The sequence below is a fragment of the Octopus bimaculoides genome, chromosome 7 (genome assembly GCF_001194135.2).
Source record: "Octopus bimaculoides isolate UCB-OBI-ISO-001 chromosome 7, ASM119413v2, whole genome shotgun sequence".
NCBI lineage: Eukaryota > Metazoa > Mollusca > Cephalopoda > Octopoda > Octopodidae > Octopus > Octopus bimaculoides.
In genome coordinates, this window is record NC_068987.1 from 81,160,885 (window position 1) to 81,177,065 (window position 16,181).

Consider the following 16,181-nt stretch of genomic DNA (forward strand, 5'->3'; position numbering starts at 1 on the left):
AGTGGTTGGAAATTGTCGTATATGTTACGTCTAATTCAGAAGCAAGCTCTCGAACAGTTGTGCATGGATTGGCTTCCACTAAGGCTCTTAGTTGATTGTTGTCAGCATCCGATGGCCAACCACTACGCTTATCATCTTCAAGACTCTCATCACCACTACGAAATTTCTTGAACCACCATTGTGCTGTACGTTCATTAGTAGTTCCTGGACCAAACACATCGTTGATATCGCAAGCTGTTTCAGCAGCTTTTCAGCCTAGCTTGAACTGGAATAAGAAAATTGTGCGAAGTTGCTTTTTGTCTATGTTGTATTCAATGTTCTGGAAAAAATGGCCTAATTATTCACAAAGAAAAAGAGCAACATGATTAGATAGAGCGTAAAATGGGCTTTAAAATGATATATAAAGTCAAAGTAAGTTAACAAAAATTAATCTGAAAATACATCATTTAAAACCAAAATTAAAAATTCTGCAAGAACTTTCTTGACAACCTAATACCTCTTCACAGTTGAATGGATAGTGGGTAATAAGCAGCCTCTACCACTCTGTAAAATTACTTATAAAAATATAAAAATAACCAAATTGTAAACTTAATGTAAAATGTAAAACCTGTAATTCAGTTTCCATTGTCTTTTTACATTTTTTTACTCATTTTCGACTTGGTAGTTATTATAGAAAATAAAGATAAATTTTATCATTTAAATATATATATATATATAATATATTAGGGGCAAATACATAAATTTATATATCGATGACTTCCTACTTACCAACAAATCTGCTGGAATGCATTAATAATTAATATACAAGTCATTGTTTTTGATTCTTGCTGTTCACTGTGCATATGCTGATTTATTATCAGTTGGAAGTTATAAGTGTGCATCAGCAAATAATTTGTTTGCTGAAGTTATAAACAAAAGCCCAAAACTCTTGCTAGATTAATTAGTCCATGGAGGCTTTGGCTGATGAAACACAATGATGTTGAAACATTGAGAGTCCCAAAGTCCCCTTATGCTAATGAACTGAGTGTTATGATCACATATTTGTCTAAAATGACAGGTTGCTCTCCAATGACAAAATACTAAAGCACTTAGCATATTCATGTTTGAATCTGCTGGAATGTATTAAGAATGAATATGCAAGTCATCATTTATAAATATATATTCACACATATTTTTGTATATATGTATATACATACACACACACATATACATACACATGCACATGTATGCACGTGTCTTATATTAATGTTTGTTTTTATATCAAGTTATATATGTATATGCATACTTATTTCTTAATTTTAGCTCTCAACATCTAAAGGTTGCATTGCTGGAGATTTACAATTCCATGATGCAAATGGAAATTTTATATGTTGCAAGAATACAAAATCTGTAAGTTAGATATTTTAATTCTTTTGTTTTCATTGAATTTATTATTCATGATAGTTTGCCATTCTTTTTACTAAGCTATCATATGCTGGAAAAAACTTCTCAGTGTCATATTTTCATGCTTCTGTTTCACGTTGACTCATGTAGAAAGTTCTAAATTTCTTTCTCCTGATCTAATTACCTCATCCAAACTTCTTTGTGCTTTAGGTACCTCTTTTCTGTCTCTCTACTATTTTCTCCTATTATTCCATATATATATTTTTCAACCAGCTTAATATTCATTAACAGAACTAGAGAATTATGTTATACACAATGATCAATGTGAGTGTGTTCATTCAGTTTACTTCATTACATATCACTTATATTATTTCTCTATAAACTTGAATTCCTTTGTATTCCTTTCTTCTTCTGAAGTTCCCACATTAGATTCTTTAGCAAAACCCAGCCATCTAATTAATGAAGCTAACTTGCAATCTATTTTTGAGTTAATTTTTAAAGGGCTCAATCTTGAGAGTGAATGAAAGAGCTCAAAGTCAAAACTTCGGCAGTGACATACTTTAAATTTCATTCAGCACATATACTAAATCTCAACTCTACTTAATATGTGCCATACATGCCTCCTGTTCGGTATCCATTCATACATATCATACCAAAGACCATGGGAATCGACCAAAAATTCTTTTTTCCGCAGTTTCTTTCACCTGAAAAACAGCATCAATGATACAAAAACCAAACTACTTTACATCCACTTCATCTCTGTTATAGCTTTTTTTATTATTCTTTCTACTTAGTGTATTTGATAGATTAGTTTTTCTCTGTTAAAAATATCCCTTTCTATGACACTACTATTTCTTTTTTTTTTTTGTGATTAGTAATCATACTCCTATTGTCAGTTGTAGAAGATAAGATCTTCCTGCATAATTTGATTATTGAGTTAAGTAATAGTGTAACTTCCACCCAACCCAATGCCTTCATTGCCCTAGCAATAATAAAAGGAAGTTTTTGAGCTTTCCTTATCTTCCTTAATACATTATGTTCACAGAAATATATTTACTTCTTTCAAACAGTACTTTTATTTTATTTTGTATTATTTATCTGCTAAGTTTTATTTAATAATAACATTTATAGATATGATATTGATATTATTGCACTTTGATTTTACACACATGAACACCACATACACAAACTTCTATTAATCTATGTACACACAGGAATTTATTTGTTAGTTTGGAGATATATCCAATACTTAAAGAGTTTCTAGACCCTCTAAAGACTTAAAAATATTGATTATTGTGGCTGAGATTGAGTATTAATTGTTGCATCTTAGTAGTTAAATTGCAAACAATTTTTTTTGTTCAAGTGAAGGAGGAGGGTCAGAGCCAATAAACAGTACATATTTTTCAAAACTAATCATGTTGATGTGGGTGATTTTAACAGAGACCTCTGTAGGTTGACAACTTATGCAAAACGTGAAGAGGAAGAGATATACATAGGCTTTCAATTCTTAGATGGAAGGATTTGCTGAAACTATTTAATTCATATCTTAGGGACTGAGAGTCATTGATAAGATTTGGATAGATAAGTGTGTTTACAGATAGTTTAAATCAGCAGGAACCATAACTACATCTGTTGAAGAACCAGTGAGCAGCATGTTGGTGATTGATGGTTTTCTTCCAGTTAGACAGATGGTGATTTTAGTAGATGCTGTGTAGAATGTGTGTAGCAGCTGTACTATCCTGTTATGTGAGTAACACTGAAACTTTAATGTGTAGTGACTTAACAACTGTTTAGATCTGAAGAATTATTTGTCCAAGAAGGCAGCTTTAATAGTGTTATAGCTGTGTAGGTGCCATCAAAGATCCTTGAGGATTATCATATATAGAGTAAAGACTGAATACTTTAATTATGTGTTTACTACATGCTTCTTTTATATATGCAGTAATTCTGTGTTATATTTTTGATGAAGACTAAATTACCATCTTCATTGGAGGATGTTTTATTGATTTGTTAGTAATCTGTGGTATTTAGGCAACATGACACTTGTGTACAGAACAAGAATGAGTGAAAAATGATGCCATCTGTGCAGAATGTAACAGGGAGTGTTATAACTGATGTAGACAGATGGCAATTTGGAAGAAATAGTTGAATTTTGAAACACAAAGGAAGTGATCGATTGTGAGTTGGAGAGAGCCAGTTGACACTTAGTACAAAGAAGTGTTCTGATAAGAAACTTCTTAACCAAACAATGAGACAGTAGTAGAGTCTATAGAATGGAAACATCATCCAGGGGCTTCTCTTGGCAGTGGGTAGTATCATTACTTTTCCTGGTGCTTTTATTGTTAAGAGAACATTATACCATGGCACAATGAGCAAATCTCCAGTAGGTTTGGTTCTACGGAAGCTAAAAGATTCAGTTTAATAAGGAGGTGGTTATTTCCATTGTATTTGAGGTGTTGAGAGTCAAGATAGCAGTCGACAGAGCTAGTGAGATTTAGGCTTGACATACTGTGACACATTTCCATAAACCACATAGGTCTCCATGGAGAAGACAAAAAGCCTGAGAATTTGGTGAAGTGTTAGCTTGGAAAAACACTGTGAGAAGATGATGACAATGACACTATCAGGACTAGATTCCTTCTTTTGGCTGACAATATGGTAGAAACACTTGACGGTAGTGTGAATATGGTGGTGAGATATGTGAGACTAAGAAAAATTTATGAAGGGTTTTGTGTGTGTTGCTAGATTAGAATTGGGAATTAGATGTGTTGCAAATGGGGTGTACTTATCAGTTAAAATACTGCTTACAGAGACACCTTGTGATGGGCTGGTAGATTCTACAAAAGAGAGACCATCTTGACCAGGGAAGAGAAAACACTATCATAATAGAGGAGATGAGTTTGCAAGTATTTCAGTGCACAAAATCCGTTTTTAGTAAGTTGATAGACATCTTGTACACATTGCAGTGGTGACTTCATAATTGGAAAGTAGATTTCTTTTGGGTGTTGCTGGCAGGGTTTTTCACTTACACCACTGTGAGTGAACTACTTTGCCTATCCCACTATGAATGAAATTGTGTGGATATGGCTTCAGTCATCTAGTTACATGTACCAGGGATGAAACCTATTTGCTTCCAGAGGTATAGGAGAGGGGAAAAGGTTGAGCACTTAACAATAAGCTGAATTGAATTACTAAAAAGTTTAATGAACATTGGTTGTTCCGTGATAGATTGATATGGAGCAGGAAGATATAATTAGGCAGTAATCAGATGATTGTATGTGCATGGGGAGATGTAGGATAGAATAATGCTTGGGTTCAGAAGTATGTCAATAATTAAGGATGTTTAGAGATCATCTGAAATTCTGAAAATTGAAAAGATCCAAAAACCAATACTTTTTCTTTGAGATCATCTGCAAACCAAAGCCTGTGTTTGGTACCAAACATGACTTAAAAGTAAAAAGTATGCAAACAATTTTATGTTCTGTCCTTATTCCACTTCATTTACCAGTTTATTGCAATCCAAACAAACTATAATATTTAAAGTCTTTATTTATCCCACTCAGAGTGAATATTCATAATGCAAATGAACAATAATGAGAAATACGGTTGCTAGGCTATATTTACATACCTTTACTTGGAGTTTTGCATTTAGGTGTCTTGTTTAGTATGTATTTTTACATTACCCTAAGCTAATGAATGATATTTTCTTTATAATTATGGTAAGTTGGTAAAATCACCCACATGCTCCACTTGGCTAAGACTATCAATGTACTCTAATGGTATTGTGGTGATGACCTGGAAGAAGAGGGCCATGACGTCAATGGTCAAGGGACTGACTGGAAGAGGACGCGTGAGAAGGGAAGTGCGGGGGGTGGGGGTGGCAGGACAGGGTCATCCTCTTTTTGGCCAGCCAAGGCATTGCAAACGGACATGAGGGAATTTGCTCTTGGCTTGGTGAGACAGCAGCTGCTTATACTGGGTAACAGAGTAGGGCAGGACCTCCAGAGTGACTACTACTAGATGGGCACAGATGAGAGGGGAAGGTAGATGAACCTCTTTTCATTTCCCATGTGTGACAAGTTATTTTGGTAATTGTATACAGACGTCATTGTCCCCTTGATATGATGGCAGCGAAGATAAGGATGTCATCAGACCTTTCTTTGGCGAAAGTCACGTAGTAGCCTGGGTTTGAAAGGTCAAAGTTGTGGCCAGGCTACAAGGCAGCGAAGATGTAGCGAGCCTCATGGCTCTGTATTTGGAGGGGAGTGCACTGGCACTGTACCTCAAAATGGATGAAGAAGAACAGTTGAGTGTGGTGAAGATCAAGCAGCACTTGAGAAGGCTTACACAGATGGAGATTATGCTGCCTTTGCTAAGCTGAGAATGTTCAGATGGAGAGGGGAACAGGTCGACGAATATGTTGTGGAGGTATGGAGGCTGGTTGTATTGTCTGGTCTTACCGGTGAGGGACTTAAGAAAGTAACGCGACTGACTTTTGTGAACAGATTTCCTGATGACATGTCAGTGCGACTACAACAGTTGCTTGGTGGCAACAAAATGGCGATGAGCGAGCTCATCGTTCAAGCCCATGTGTTGACACAAAACACCGGGTGGAAGGTGGTAATGGTGGCACCCAAGTAAACCATTGAGATGCCCTGTAGAAGAGAGACGGCCCTACTTCGTGGAGGTGGGAGATGAAGTCTGAGTCAAGCTACCAAAGGCACGCTGCACAACTCAGTGGAACAGAGCAATAGTGATGGCTGTCAATTCCAAAAACAACATCTCTGTGGATGGAATGCCACGTCATGTCTTGGATGTTCATAGGATAGTCACTTTGTCGGATGATGATTGCGGAGAAGAGGAAGAGAATGAGGTTCCCAGTTTAAGAAGATCATAATGTGCAAGGTGCTCACCCAGGTGGGTGGTAGATTTTGACATGGAGTGAAGTGAGATTGGGGGGCATGTGGGGATGAGCTGGAAGACGAGAACCCTGACTTCAACGGTCAAGGGACTGACTAGAAGAGGAAGCATGAGAAGGGAAGTGCAAGGGAGAGAGGACTCTCTTTGGCTGGCTGAAGCATCGCAAATGGATGTGAGGGAATTCACTCTGAGGTTTGTGAGATAGCAGCTGCTTATTCTGGGTAATAGGGTAGGGCAGGATCGCCGGAGTGACTACTACTAGATGGATGGGTGCAGATGAGAGAGGAAGATAGGTGAACCTCTTTTCATTTCCCATGCATGACAGGTATCCTTATAGTCATAAAACTTTAGTTCAACCTATAATAGATACATACAAATCAGAATTTTGTTTCAAAGTTTGGTGGGATTGAACTAGGCTCTTCTTGGGATCTAAAACGAGGGCTATAGTGGAAGACTCTTACCAACTTCAAGCAACAAGCTATGAAATCCTTACAATCTCTCAGTTTCCTGTAATTCAGACCACCTCATGGTCCTGGCAGACAAAACTGAAATGGCATTGCTCTGGAGGATAACAAAAGAGATGCGGTTGAACAGCCACTCTGATTCATGGGACTTGCACTTGCAGACAACCATCTCTGCCCTGATAGCAGTGAGCAGAAATATGGTCTAGGGACTGAGTACACTGGAGGTCTCCACTGCCACAAGCTCAACCATAAATCTGTATGTGAGCAACCAATACTTTGACAGTTTGCTCTTCTTGACCTAACAAGCAAACATACTATTTTCCAAATCCGAAAAATTCTGAAACATTCCTAGTTCCAAGGATTTCTGGGAAGAGATCATATACCTCTATTTATATCCAAGCTGGTCTTCATTGAGCAGATCTATTATCAAAGACCTTAAAGCTATGGCCATCATATATTTTGAAATTTCTAGAATATAGTTTGTGAGAGATTTGATAGTTGAAAGATTTCAGAAGGCAATGGAAATACATCAACTGATGGAAAACATTTCTACTTGGAGCAAATGACATTTTTCATTGTGGATTTTCAGGTATCAATGAATTGTGGGGAGAATAGATTATATGTAAGCACTGATGTCATATAGAAAGAACTTCTGTAACAATGCAAATTTGAAAAGGCATGATTGGAAAACCGTGTGTAGTACAGGTTCTAGAAGATAAAACATTGAAGTAGCGACAGTTAGTGATACAAAAGCATTAAACACTTAAGCTGAAGGGTATTGAGACAGATTATGGTGTTATACAGTGTGTATGTTTATACCATGTTTACTATGGATTTACTCTGTTGGAAACTTTAGTTTAAATTGAAGTCAATCCATAGATTTTAACCATCACTGCATGTATAAACTAGTTAAATTAATTAGATATTAAGGACAGTCATAAAATGACTGCCATGTTTAAACAATCTAATTGTGAATAGAAAGAGGTTAGTTGGGCTACTGTTTCAAACATGTTTATATTCTCATCAGCAACTTCTAATCCTATACTTAAATGACCAATGAAATTGTATTTAAAACCACTATACACAAATTTGAATATTTGACACATTTTTGGCAGTTTGACTAGCTCAATTTCTGATGTGTTAAGCAATGTTTTCTTACTAAAGTTTACTATGTGCTAAATCCATAGATCTTGCATTGCATGTGTAAACTAATTAAAATTAGATACATTGGACAGTCATAAAGGGGTTGTCATGCTGTTATAGTTTCACTGTTGACAGAAGGGAGATTGGCTGTATGTACATGATACTTGTTTACAACCATCTAATGTATCCAATTTTAATTAGTTTACACATACTGTGATAGTTAAAATCTATGGATTTATACATAGTTGACTTTAGAATAAAAACAAACACTGCTAATATGTCATTATCTTATTTAGTTGAACAAACTGGCAAAGATGCAACAAATGTTGAAATTAGTGTTCCTGGTTTAATAAAGTGCCTGTTAATAGTATCTTTAAATACAATTTCACAGTGATCAGTTAAGAGTATAATAAGTAGTTACCAAAGAGAAAGTAAATACATTTGAACTTACAGTTGAGCAGATCCCCCTTTTGTTGCCCATAGTGAGATTGTATAAACATAACAGCTTCTTATGACTAATCAAGGGCATATACAGTGATAGTTAAAACTCTATGAATTCACTCGGCATCAATTTTTAGTATGTAAAAATAATGCATTACTAGTATAAACACTAGTAATGCATTATTAAAGTGTGTAGAATTTATATAGCTTGGAAATATTTTGTAGTATTTTTAATTTCTGACCTTCGTGCTGGTGGCACGTAAAAGCACCCACTACACTCTTGGAGTGGTTGGCATTAGGAAGGGCATCCAGCTGTAGAAACTCTGCCAAATCAGATTGGAGCCTGGTGTAGCCATCTGGTTTCACCAGTCCTCAGTCAAATCGTCCAACCCATGCTAGCATGGAAAGCGGACGTTAAACGACGACGATGATGATGATGATGATGATTCTCAGTTTTTGCTGTCCTGTTTTAGTGATTTTAGTATATGTGATGTTGATGAGAGTCTTGGGGATTAGGTTAAGCATTTGTCAAGAATATATTTAGAGTTGTATGTTATTAATAAGTGGAGTGGAATGGATGTTGAGTTATACCTTTTATTTAGAGTTACTCTGCCTTAATGCTGATGCATAAAACTATATCATTATTGGAAGATAATCTGGACATCATTATTCAAGGTGTATTGAAGTTACATCTTCATACAAAAGTATAATACTTTTATGCACAGCCTAGTTTGCTTGGATACTAATATATTAGTTTTGTCCTAGATTATAGGATTTAGATGTGTGCTTACTATATCTAACATATGAATATATTTTACCATAGATACACAGCATCCTTGTATTTAGTAATAAGTAAATAAAACAGTTGGTAACAAGAAGGGCATCTTACTATAAAGCACTGCCTCAGAAAACCTGCCTGACTGACACCAGAATGGGAAAGTGAACATAGAATACTGCTTATACTGAGGATACTTACATGTACATGCGCGCGCATACACACACACACACACACACACACACACACACACACAGATATACAGTTGTGCTATAAAATTATTGCTATTTTGTTTATAAATGAAATATACTTTATGACAAAATATTGAGATCTAGCCTCAACTATTGTTTCTCATATGAGGCATATATTTCTGCTTTGAGGGTAAGTATCCAGCTTTAAATAATTTATTACGGCAGTAAGAAATGTTTGTAAGTTTTCAGCATATATCACATGCTTCCATGGAAAATAATTTTAAAATATTCACAGCTCTTCTAATTTAAATTTTATATTTTTGTGTTATACTGAATGATACATTAAACCTGTTGATGTGTAAATTGCATTCTATTATCACTGATAATGCATTATGTACACATGATCTATTTTTCTTTTAGGGCATCATGCTGCCATCAAATGTTATGGAAATTAACAGTATCCTTTATATAGCAAAAGTTCAGAAACTTAATTAATTGATGCATAAAGAGTACTGAAAAAATAAATGAAATTAGGAAAAATATACCGTACTTTCTGGCATGCAAGTTCATTAAGTGTAAAATGCAAATGTTCAAACGTTGTAACTATCTTTCCAAATCCTGCTGTATGTCACATGGAAGTTTTAGTCTTCAAAAGTTGTCTTGGTGTATAAGTCAATCTATCTTTTTTGGCTCTAAATTTTGGATGAAAATATTCAACTTGTGTGCAGGAAAATACAGTCAACAAGAATAGTTACCAATTATTGAATAGAAAATCAGTGTATAAGACGCACAAAAATACTTTCATTTTTATTGTATTTAGTATAATCATCATAATCGTCATCGTTTAACGTCTGCTTTCCATGCTGGCATGGGTTGGACGGTTTGACTAAGGGCTGGCAAGCCAGAAGACTGCACCAGGCTCCAATCTGATCTGGCAAAGTTCCTACAGCTGGATGCCCTTCCTAATGCCAACCACTGTGAGAGTAGTGGGTGCGTTTTACATGCCACCAGCACGAGGGCCAGTCAGGTGGTACTGGCAAAACTCCTCAATAATTTCTGAGATTGCCTTTAGGATACAAATTTATTGGAGAGGTATACTGACAATTGAGTGAACAATAGTACTTGATTATCTTATTGCTCTTGGAGAGATGAAAGACAAATATTTGAACTTAAAAGGTAGAGGATTAAAACTTATTAATATGGTATTCCACTGGTGCTTTTCTCTTTCTGTTCTAGCAAAATTTAGTGGAAACTTAATAAAAGTAAAATATCATTAAGTTTGAGAACCTAAATATTTGATAGGTGCAAAGTTAATTTAATTATTAATAGCTGAGATCTGACTAGTGTTTCGAAAGGATATTACTAAACTAAGAGCCTGAGTTACTGGAAAACAACAAGTATTACTTGTTGCATCTGTATGCAGATGAGTTGTACCTAATCATATACTTGCCTACGTTTTAAAATTTTAATAGTCTCCAACTACTTTTTCTCAACATCTTGGGAGAGTTGAGTGATTCCAGGTGAACTATCACATGCAATCAATCCATTCAATCTTAATTCTAAGTTGCCAAAAAGGCACTCATTGGATCTAATTTCATAAGCAAAACGTAACTCACAATGATATGTCTCCATATATTTATTTATCCAATAACAGTTACCTTTCCTTATTTTCATTTCATGTCTATGATATTTTGCCCTATGAAATGAATTAGTAAAACAGGCTTTAAAGCACTATTTCCCAGAGAATGAATAGATAAATAAAAAATAAAATTCCATCTTTATTTTGTGATTTTGTTCAGTCTAATTTGTCATTTCATATAGTTGCAATTCTGAAAATTTTATTTATCCTTAATGCATATTTATACATATATACTCATGCCCTATTTATTTTAGTAGTGGAAAAGGATGCTACATTTCAACATCTGTTAAATTATGGAATCAGTGACCAATTTCCTTATATAATTATAACTGTAAGTACTTAAAAAAACTGAATAATGTAAATTTTAACTGTGAAATCTCAATAAATCCTGTAGAACTGTAAGTTAAATCAACTAACAAGGCAATGTTATACACGGTATCAAATGAACTGAATTCTTGATTAGTGTAGATTAGTAGTTTATGAATTTAGGATTACAAAAATGAAAGCAAAAAATTATTCATCAATGATAGGATAAGTGAAATTTTGAAGATGCTTTAATGAAGACTAGAATCCACACTGCATTAGCATGAAAAGTGGATAAAAAATTATGATAGTAGTGATGATGCTGATGATAACAATGATAATGATGACCAAGGTTTGACTTGTCAAAATTAGTCTGGTTGTTCAGTTGACAATATCTTAACCCTTTTGATACCAACCCAGCTGAAACTGCCTCTGGCTCTGTAGTACAAATGTCCTGTTCTTAAAATTTGTCACCATTTATGTTCCTAACACTAGCTTAATGATAACTAAGTTATTGTACTAAATTCTTTATTATATTTAAAATTAATTGAAAAAAAAACACAGAGCATCTCAACGGAAATATGGTAACAAAAGGGTTAAAGAAGGCAGTATGGTCCAGGTACAAGAAAGGCAGAATCTAGATTATGGAGAACTAAGGAAACCATTTGCAGCTTGAGGATGGTAGTGTATGTTGCTTCCAGTAGAGGTATGGAAGATGCCATAGGCTTTTAGTTAATCCACTATGATTTAACTGGCTGGGATTGGACCTAAGAAGGACAGCAAAATAGTAACTTATGGATGGACAGCTGATTCTTTTCAAAAACTGCTGCAATGGAAATATCTATATCTGTTCATCTGTATGAGGTATACAACAATTTCATGACCAAGGATCAAAACCTTAAGTCCACTAATTGTGGACTTCAAATTCATTTGTTTAACCTGTCAAATTTGACACCATCTTTGGTTAAACAGAGGTAAATCTAGGTAAGTCCATTCAACTCTAATTTCAGTGACCTTGTTTGGTTTTAACACAAGTATATATTCATGATATCTGTAAAAACAGCCAGTTATGTATGGGTACAGGCATGGCTGTATGGTAAAAAATTTGGTTCTTAGCCACATAGATCTGGGTTCAGTCTCACCGTACGGTACCTTTCAGTTTTTGTCTACCAAATCCGAGTGGGTATGATGGACAGAAATTGAAATAAGTCTATTGTGTGTATATGTGTATGTCTTTGTGTACGTGTTTGTTTCCCACACCTCACTGCTTGACAACCAGTGTTGGTGTGTTTATGTCCCAGTAGTTTAGCACTTCTGGATGGAGAGAGAAATACAGGGGAGCCTCAAGGGGGAGAGGTTGTGGTAGATATGTGAGGGCATTGAGGATTATAGCAGAATAGTGAGGTGTCAATGACAGAGAACAACACAAATGAGAGAAGGCATAGAAAGAAGGTGATAAGTGGAGAAAATAATGAGAAATGGAAGTGGTTTAGGATGGGAAAGAGAGGTAACTGAAAAAGTTGAGTGATGTAGTATGTGCCTATTCTGCTCTCAGGTGATAGGGAAATGATGGTGTTAGGGGTTGAATTGTAGTGGAGAAATGGTTGATGAGGCAGAGACGATGATGGCGGGGGAGGGACAGAGCTCCTCATAGACATGCATTACCAAGATGGTTTTAGAATATTGTATTAATTCTGCTGTGGTGGATGAGTCTATTCCTGTTTGTGTGTGTGTGTGAGTGTGAGTGTGTGTGTGTGTGTGTGTGCGCGTGTGCATGTGTGTGTGTGTGTGTGTACACACATTACTTTGCTTTGGGCTCTCAAACTAATAGTAGTCTTGTCTTGGACTTCTTCTGCACCTAATGTCTCTTGATCTGCCCATAGCTAATTTCTCATACAAAGAACAAACAGAAAGAAAGAGTGACAGTAAGAGAGGAATTGTCCCTAATATATGACCAGTACTTTATCAACACAAACATAGAGACTACTACAAAGTAATCTACCAGATTTTCTAGATTCAAGCATAAATGATAGTTATAAGTTACAAGAGGACCGAATGAAAAAGGTACTCAGTATTATCATGTATGTATGTACAAAATGCTTATATGTGACCAAAAGGATAGAGCAAAGAGGGAAAGCAGTGTGATCTAGGAGAAAGTAATGACAGAAGAAGAGTTAGAATGTGTGTGTAAAGAAGCAAGAGTATATAAATATATATATATATATATCATCATCATCATCATAATCATCATCATCATAATCCTCATCATTTAATGTCCGTTGTCCATGCTGGTATGGGTTGAATGGTTTGAACAGAGCTGGGGAGCTGCACCAAGCTCCAGTCTGATTTGGCATGGTTTCTACGACTGGATGCCTTTCCTACTGCCAACCACTTTACAGAGTGTGCTGGGTGTTTTCACATGGCACCACATTAGCGCTTTTATGTGGCACTGGCATGTGTGGATTTTATGGGCTTTGGCACAGAATTCTTGCCAACCAATCCTCTTCACCAGGGAGAGCAGCCTTAACACTTCTGTTGTGGAATATGGGTCTTCTTGAGTATAGCAAGGTGCCAAGTATCTCAGTCCTTTGTCATCTTGTCTGAAAGGTTCAGTATCCCAAGATCATCCTTCAGTACTTTTTTCCATGTCTTCCTAAGTCTCCCTCTTCCATGGGTTCCATCTACTTCAAGAGATCGGCACTTCTTTATGAAGCTGTTGGCATCCATCCACATCACATGACCAAACCATCACAGTCTTCTATCTTGCACGCTGCATCTAATTCCTCTTATGTCTAACTTCTCTCTCAACGTACACTTACATTACACATCCAGTGGAGCATACTAGCCTCATTTCTCTTTAATCTTTGCATGTCCTCTACAGTCAGGGCCTACATCTTCCTACCATGTAGAATTGCTGTCAGTTTACATGTATCATACAATCTTCTTTTCATTCAGAGGAGGGAGAAAGCTTTCATAGCCAACAAAGACAAAAGCTCTCTGAATTTCCTCCATATTATTCTTATTCTCACAATCACACTCTCTGTGCATCCTCCCCCACTACTAATTTGGTCCCCTAGGTAGCAGAAATTATCTACTACCTCTAATGGGCCACCAAGGCATTTGAGAAAATGAATTTCCCAAGTCTCTAAAGATTTTTATGGATCATATGCATCTTCCAAAACAGATAATGGAGCCTGGTACAGCTCCTGGCATTGCTAGTCCCTGTCTAACTGTCCAACCCATGGAAATTAACTTCAAATGATGACAATGAGGATGATACACACACACACACACACACACACACACACACACACTATAGAATATTACCTGACGAAGTCATCCAAATGTTTAAAAAATGTACTTAAAAAATGGATGAAGCTGATGAGTTATATGTGTGTGTATGTGCCTTCTTCTGTATTAAGATTTTAACTTAAACTTAGATATGGAGGAAAGACAGGTGATTATATTGACCCTGATACTTGATTAGAATTTATTTTATTGACCTGAGAAGATTAGAAGGCAAAGTCACTCTCAGTAGAATTTAAACTCAGACAGCAGAGCTTCCATTTCTATCAGTCCACTGTCTTATTGTCTTTGTGTACATACATATTAATATATGCATATACATTATTATACATAAGTGCGTATGAATGTATATATCTATAGATATAGGTACAGTTATGCAGTACTTATGTGATCATGAAGTATAATATTGTTTATGAGACGTTTTAATTTGCCACCTTACGTACCTGATTTCAATTTTTAATGATGTCAGTTTTGTTTCCTTTTTATTTATGTTAATTTTTTGTGAGAGAATTTGCATTATCTAAAACGAATATTATGATGCACTAAAGATCTGAGATTCTGATATTTTTATAGTTTATTGATTTCAATGTTTTCTTTAAACTAAAAAAAATGACATTAGGATATCGTGGATGCAAGTGATTCAACATTTAGGTTAAACTTTCTTTGATATGAAAATAATTTTTAATCTATTGAATTAATTTTCCTCATACTAATATATCTAGACCATGTAAAGAGTTGTGGACCTCAGTAGCTTGTTTTGTTAATTTATTATGCTGCTTCATTATTTTTCTGTACTTGTGTGTATTTTGTTGTGAAGGTTAGTAGGAATTCTTGTCTTCCACAGTCTCATTCTGCTTGATATATTACAAATTTTCTGCCTCTATTTCTACTTTTTCTGTTGCCAAGCAACTCAAGAAAACTATTGGAAAATTGGTCTTGTGTCTGCTCTGGCTAAATCTGGACTACCATAAAAATGCCATTTAAAAAAAAATTTCTGTATATTCTTTTCATTTTTTTGGCTCATGATTTTTAAACATTATTATAATAATTTTTGTTTAGCTTTGTAACAAAGATTGCATTGTTCTCTGTAATATTTTCTCTCATTCTTGTTAGATTTCTACTTGTCTTGGAATTTGTGTAGAACTCCAATTTGCTTCTCTTACTCATTCTTTTTCTGTTCTTCTTTTGATGTTACGTTTTTGGTCTCCTTGATAATTGAAAGGTAAGAAAGTCAGAAAGACAAACATTTGTGTTTTATATATTGAAACAAACATATTACACTAAATTTTATATATGTTTTGTAAACAAAGGGGGAAAAGTTAATTAAAATCATGAAATAGAAGTGAAATTTTAGAGTATCAAATTTTATCAAACTACAACATGAATTGATATCTCAGGAAATTATAATATAATGATGAAAAAGAATTTAAAAGTATTCAAAAAGTCCATTTATAATTGAAATAGTTTCTCATTGAAAAATGTAGTAAATTACTTTTAAATTACTACAGCAAAACATATTTTTATCATAAAGAGAAGGCCAGCATATGTATATATGTATAGATATAAACATGCACGTGTGCGCACACACACACACACACACACACACACACACACAC

At 35.1% G+C, this 16,181-nt stretch overlaps 1 protein-coding gene across 4 annotated transcripts in view; it reads left to right on the forward strand.

Moving 5' to 3' along the window:
• The window catches only part of LOC106872053 (meiotic recombination protein SPO11-like), an 809,808-nt gene that overhangs the window by 104,340 nt on the left and 689,287 nt on the right, over positions 1–16,181 (forward strand). For all 4 annotated transcript variants that reach the window (XR_008264640.1, XR_008264641.1, XM_052969772.1 and 1 more), the window contains exons 6-8: positions 1,303–1,389; positions 9,738–9,774; positions 11,181–11,287. Coding sequence is in view for 2 of the 4 variants with exons in the window: in XM_052969772.1 (XP_052825732.1) it covers positions 1,303–1,389; positions 9,738–9,774; positions 11,181–11,287 (231 nt within the window). In the remaining 2 variants the exon portion in view is untranslated. The remainder of the gene's footprint in view (positions 1–1,302; positions 1,390–9,737; positions 9,775–11,180; positions 11,288–16,181) is intronic.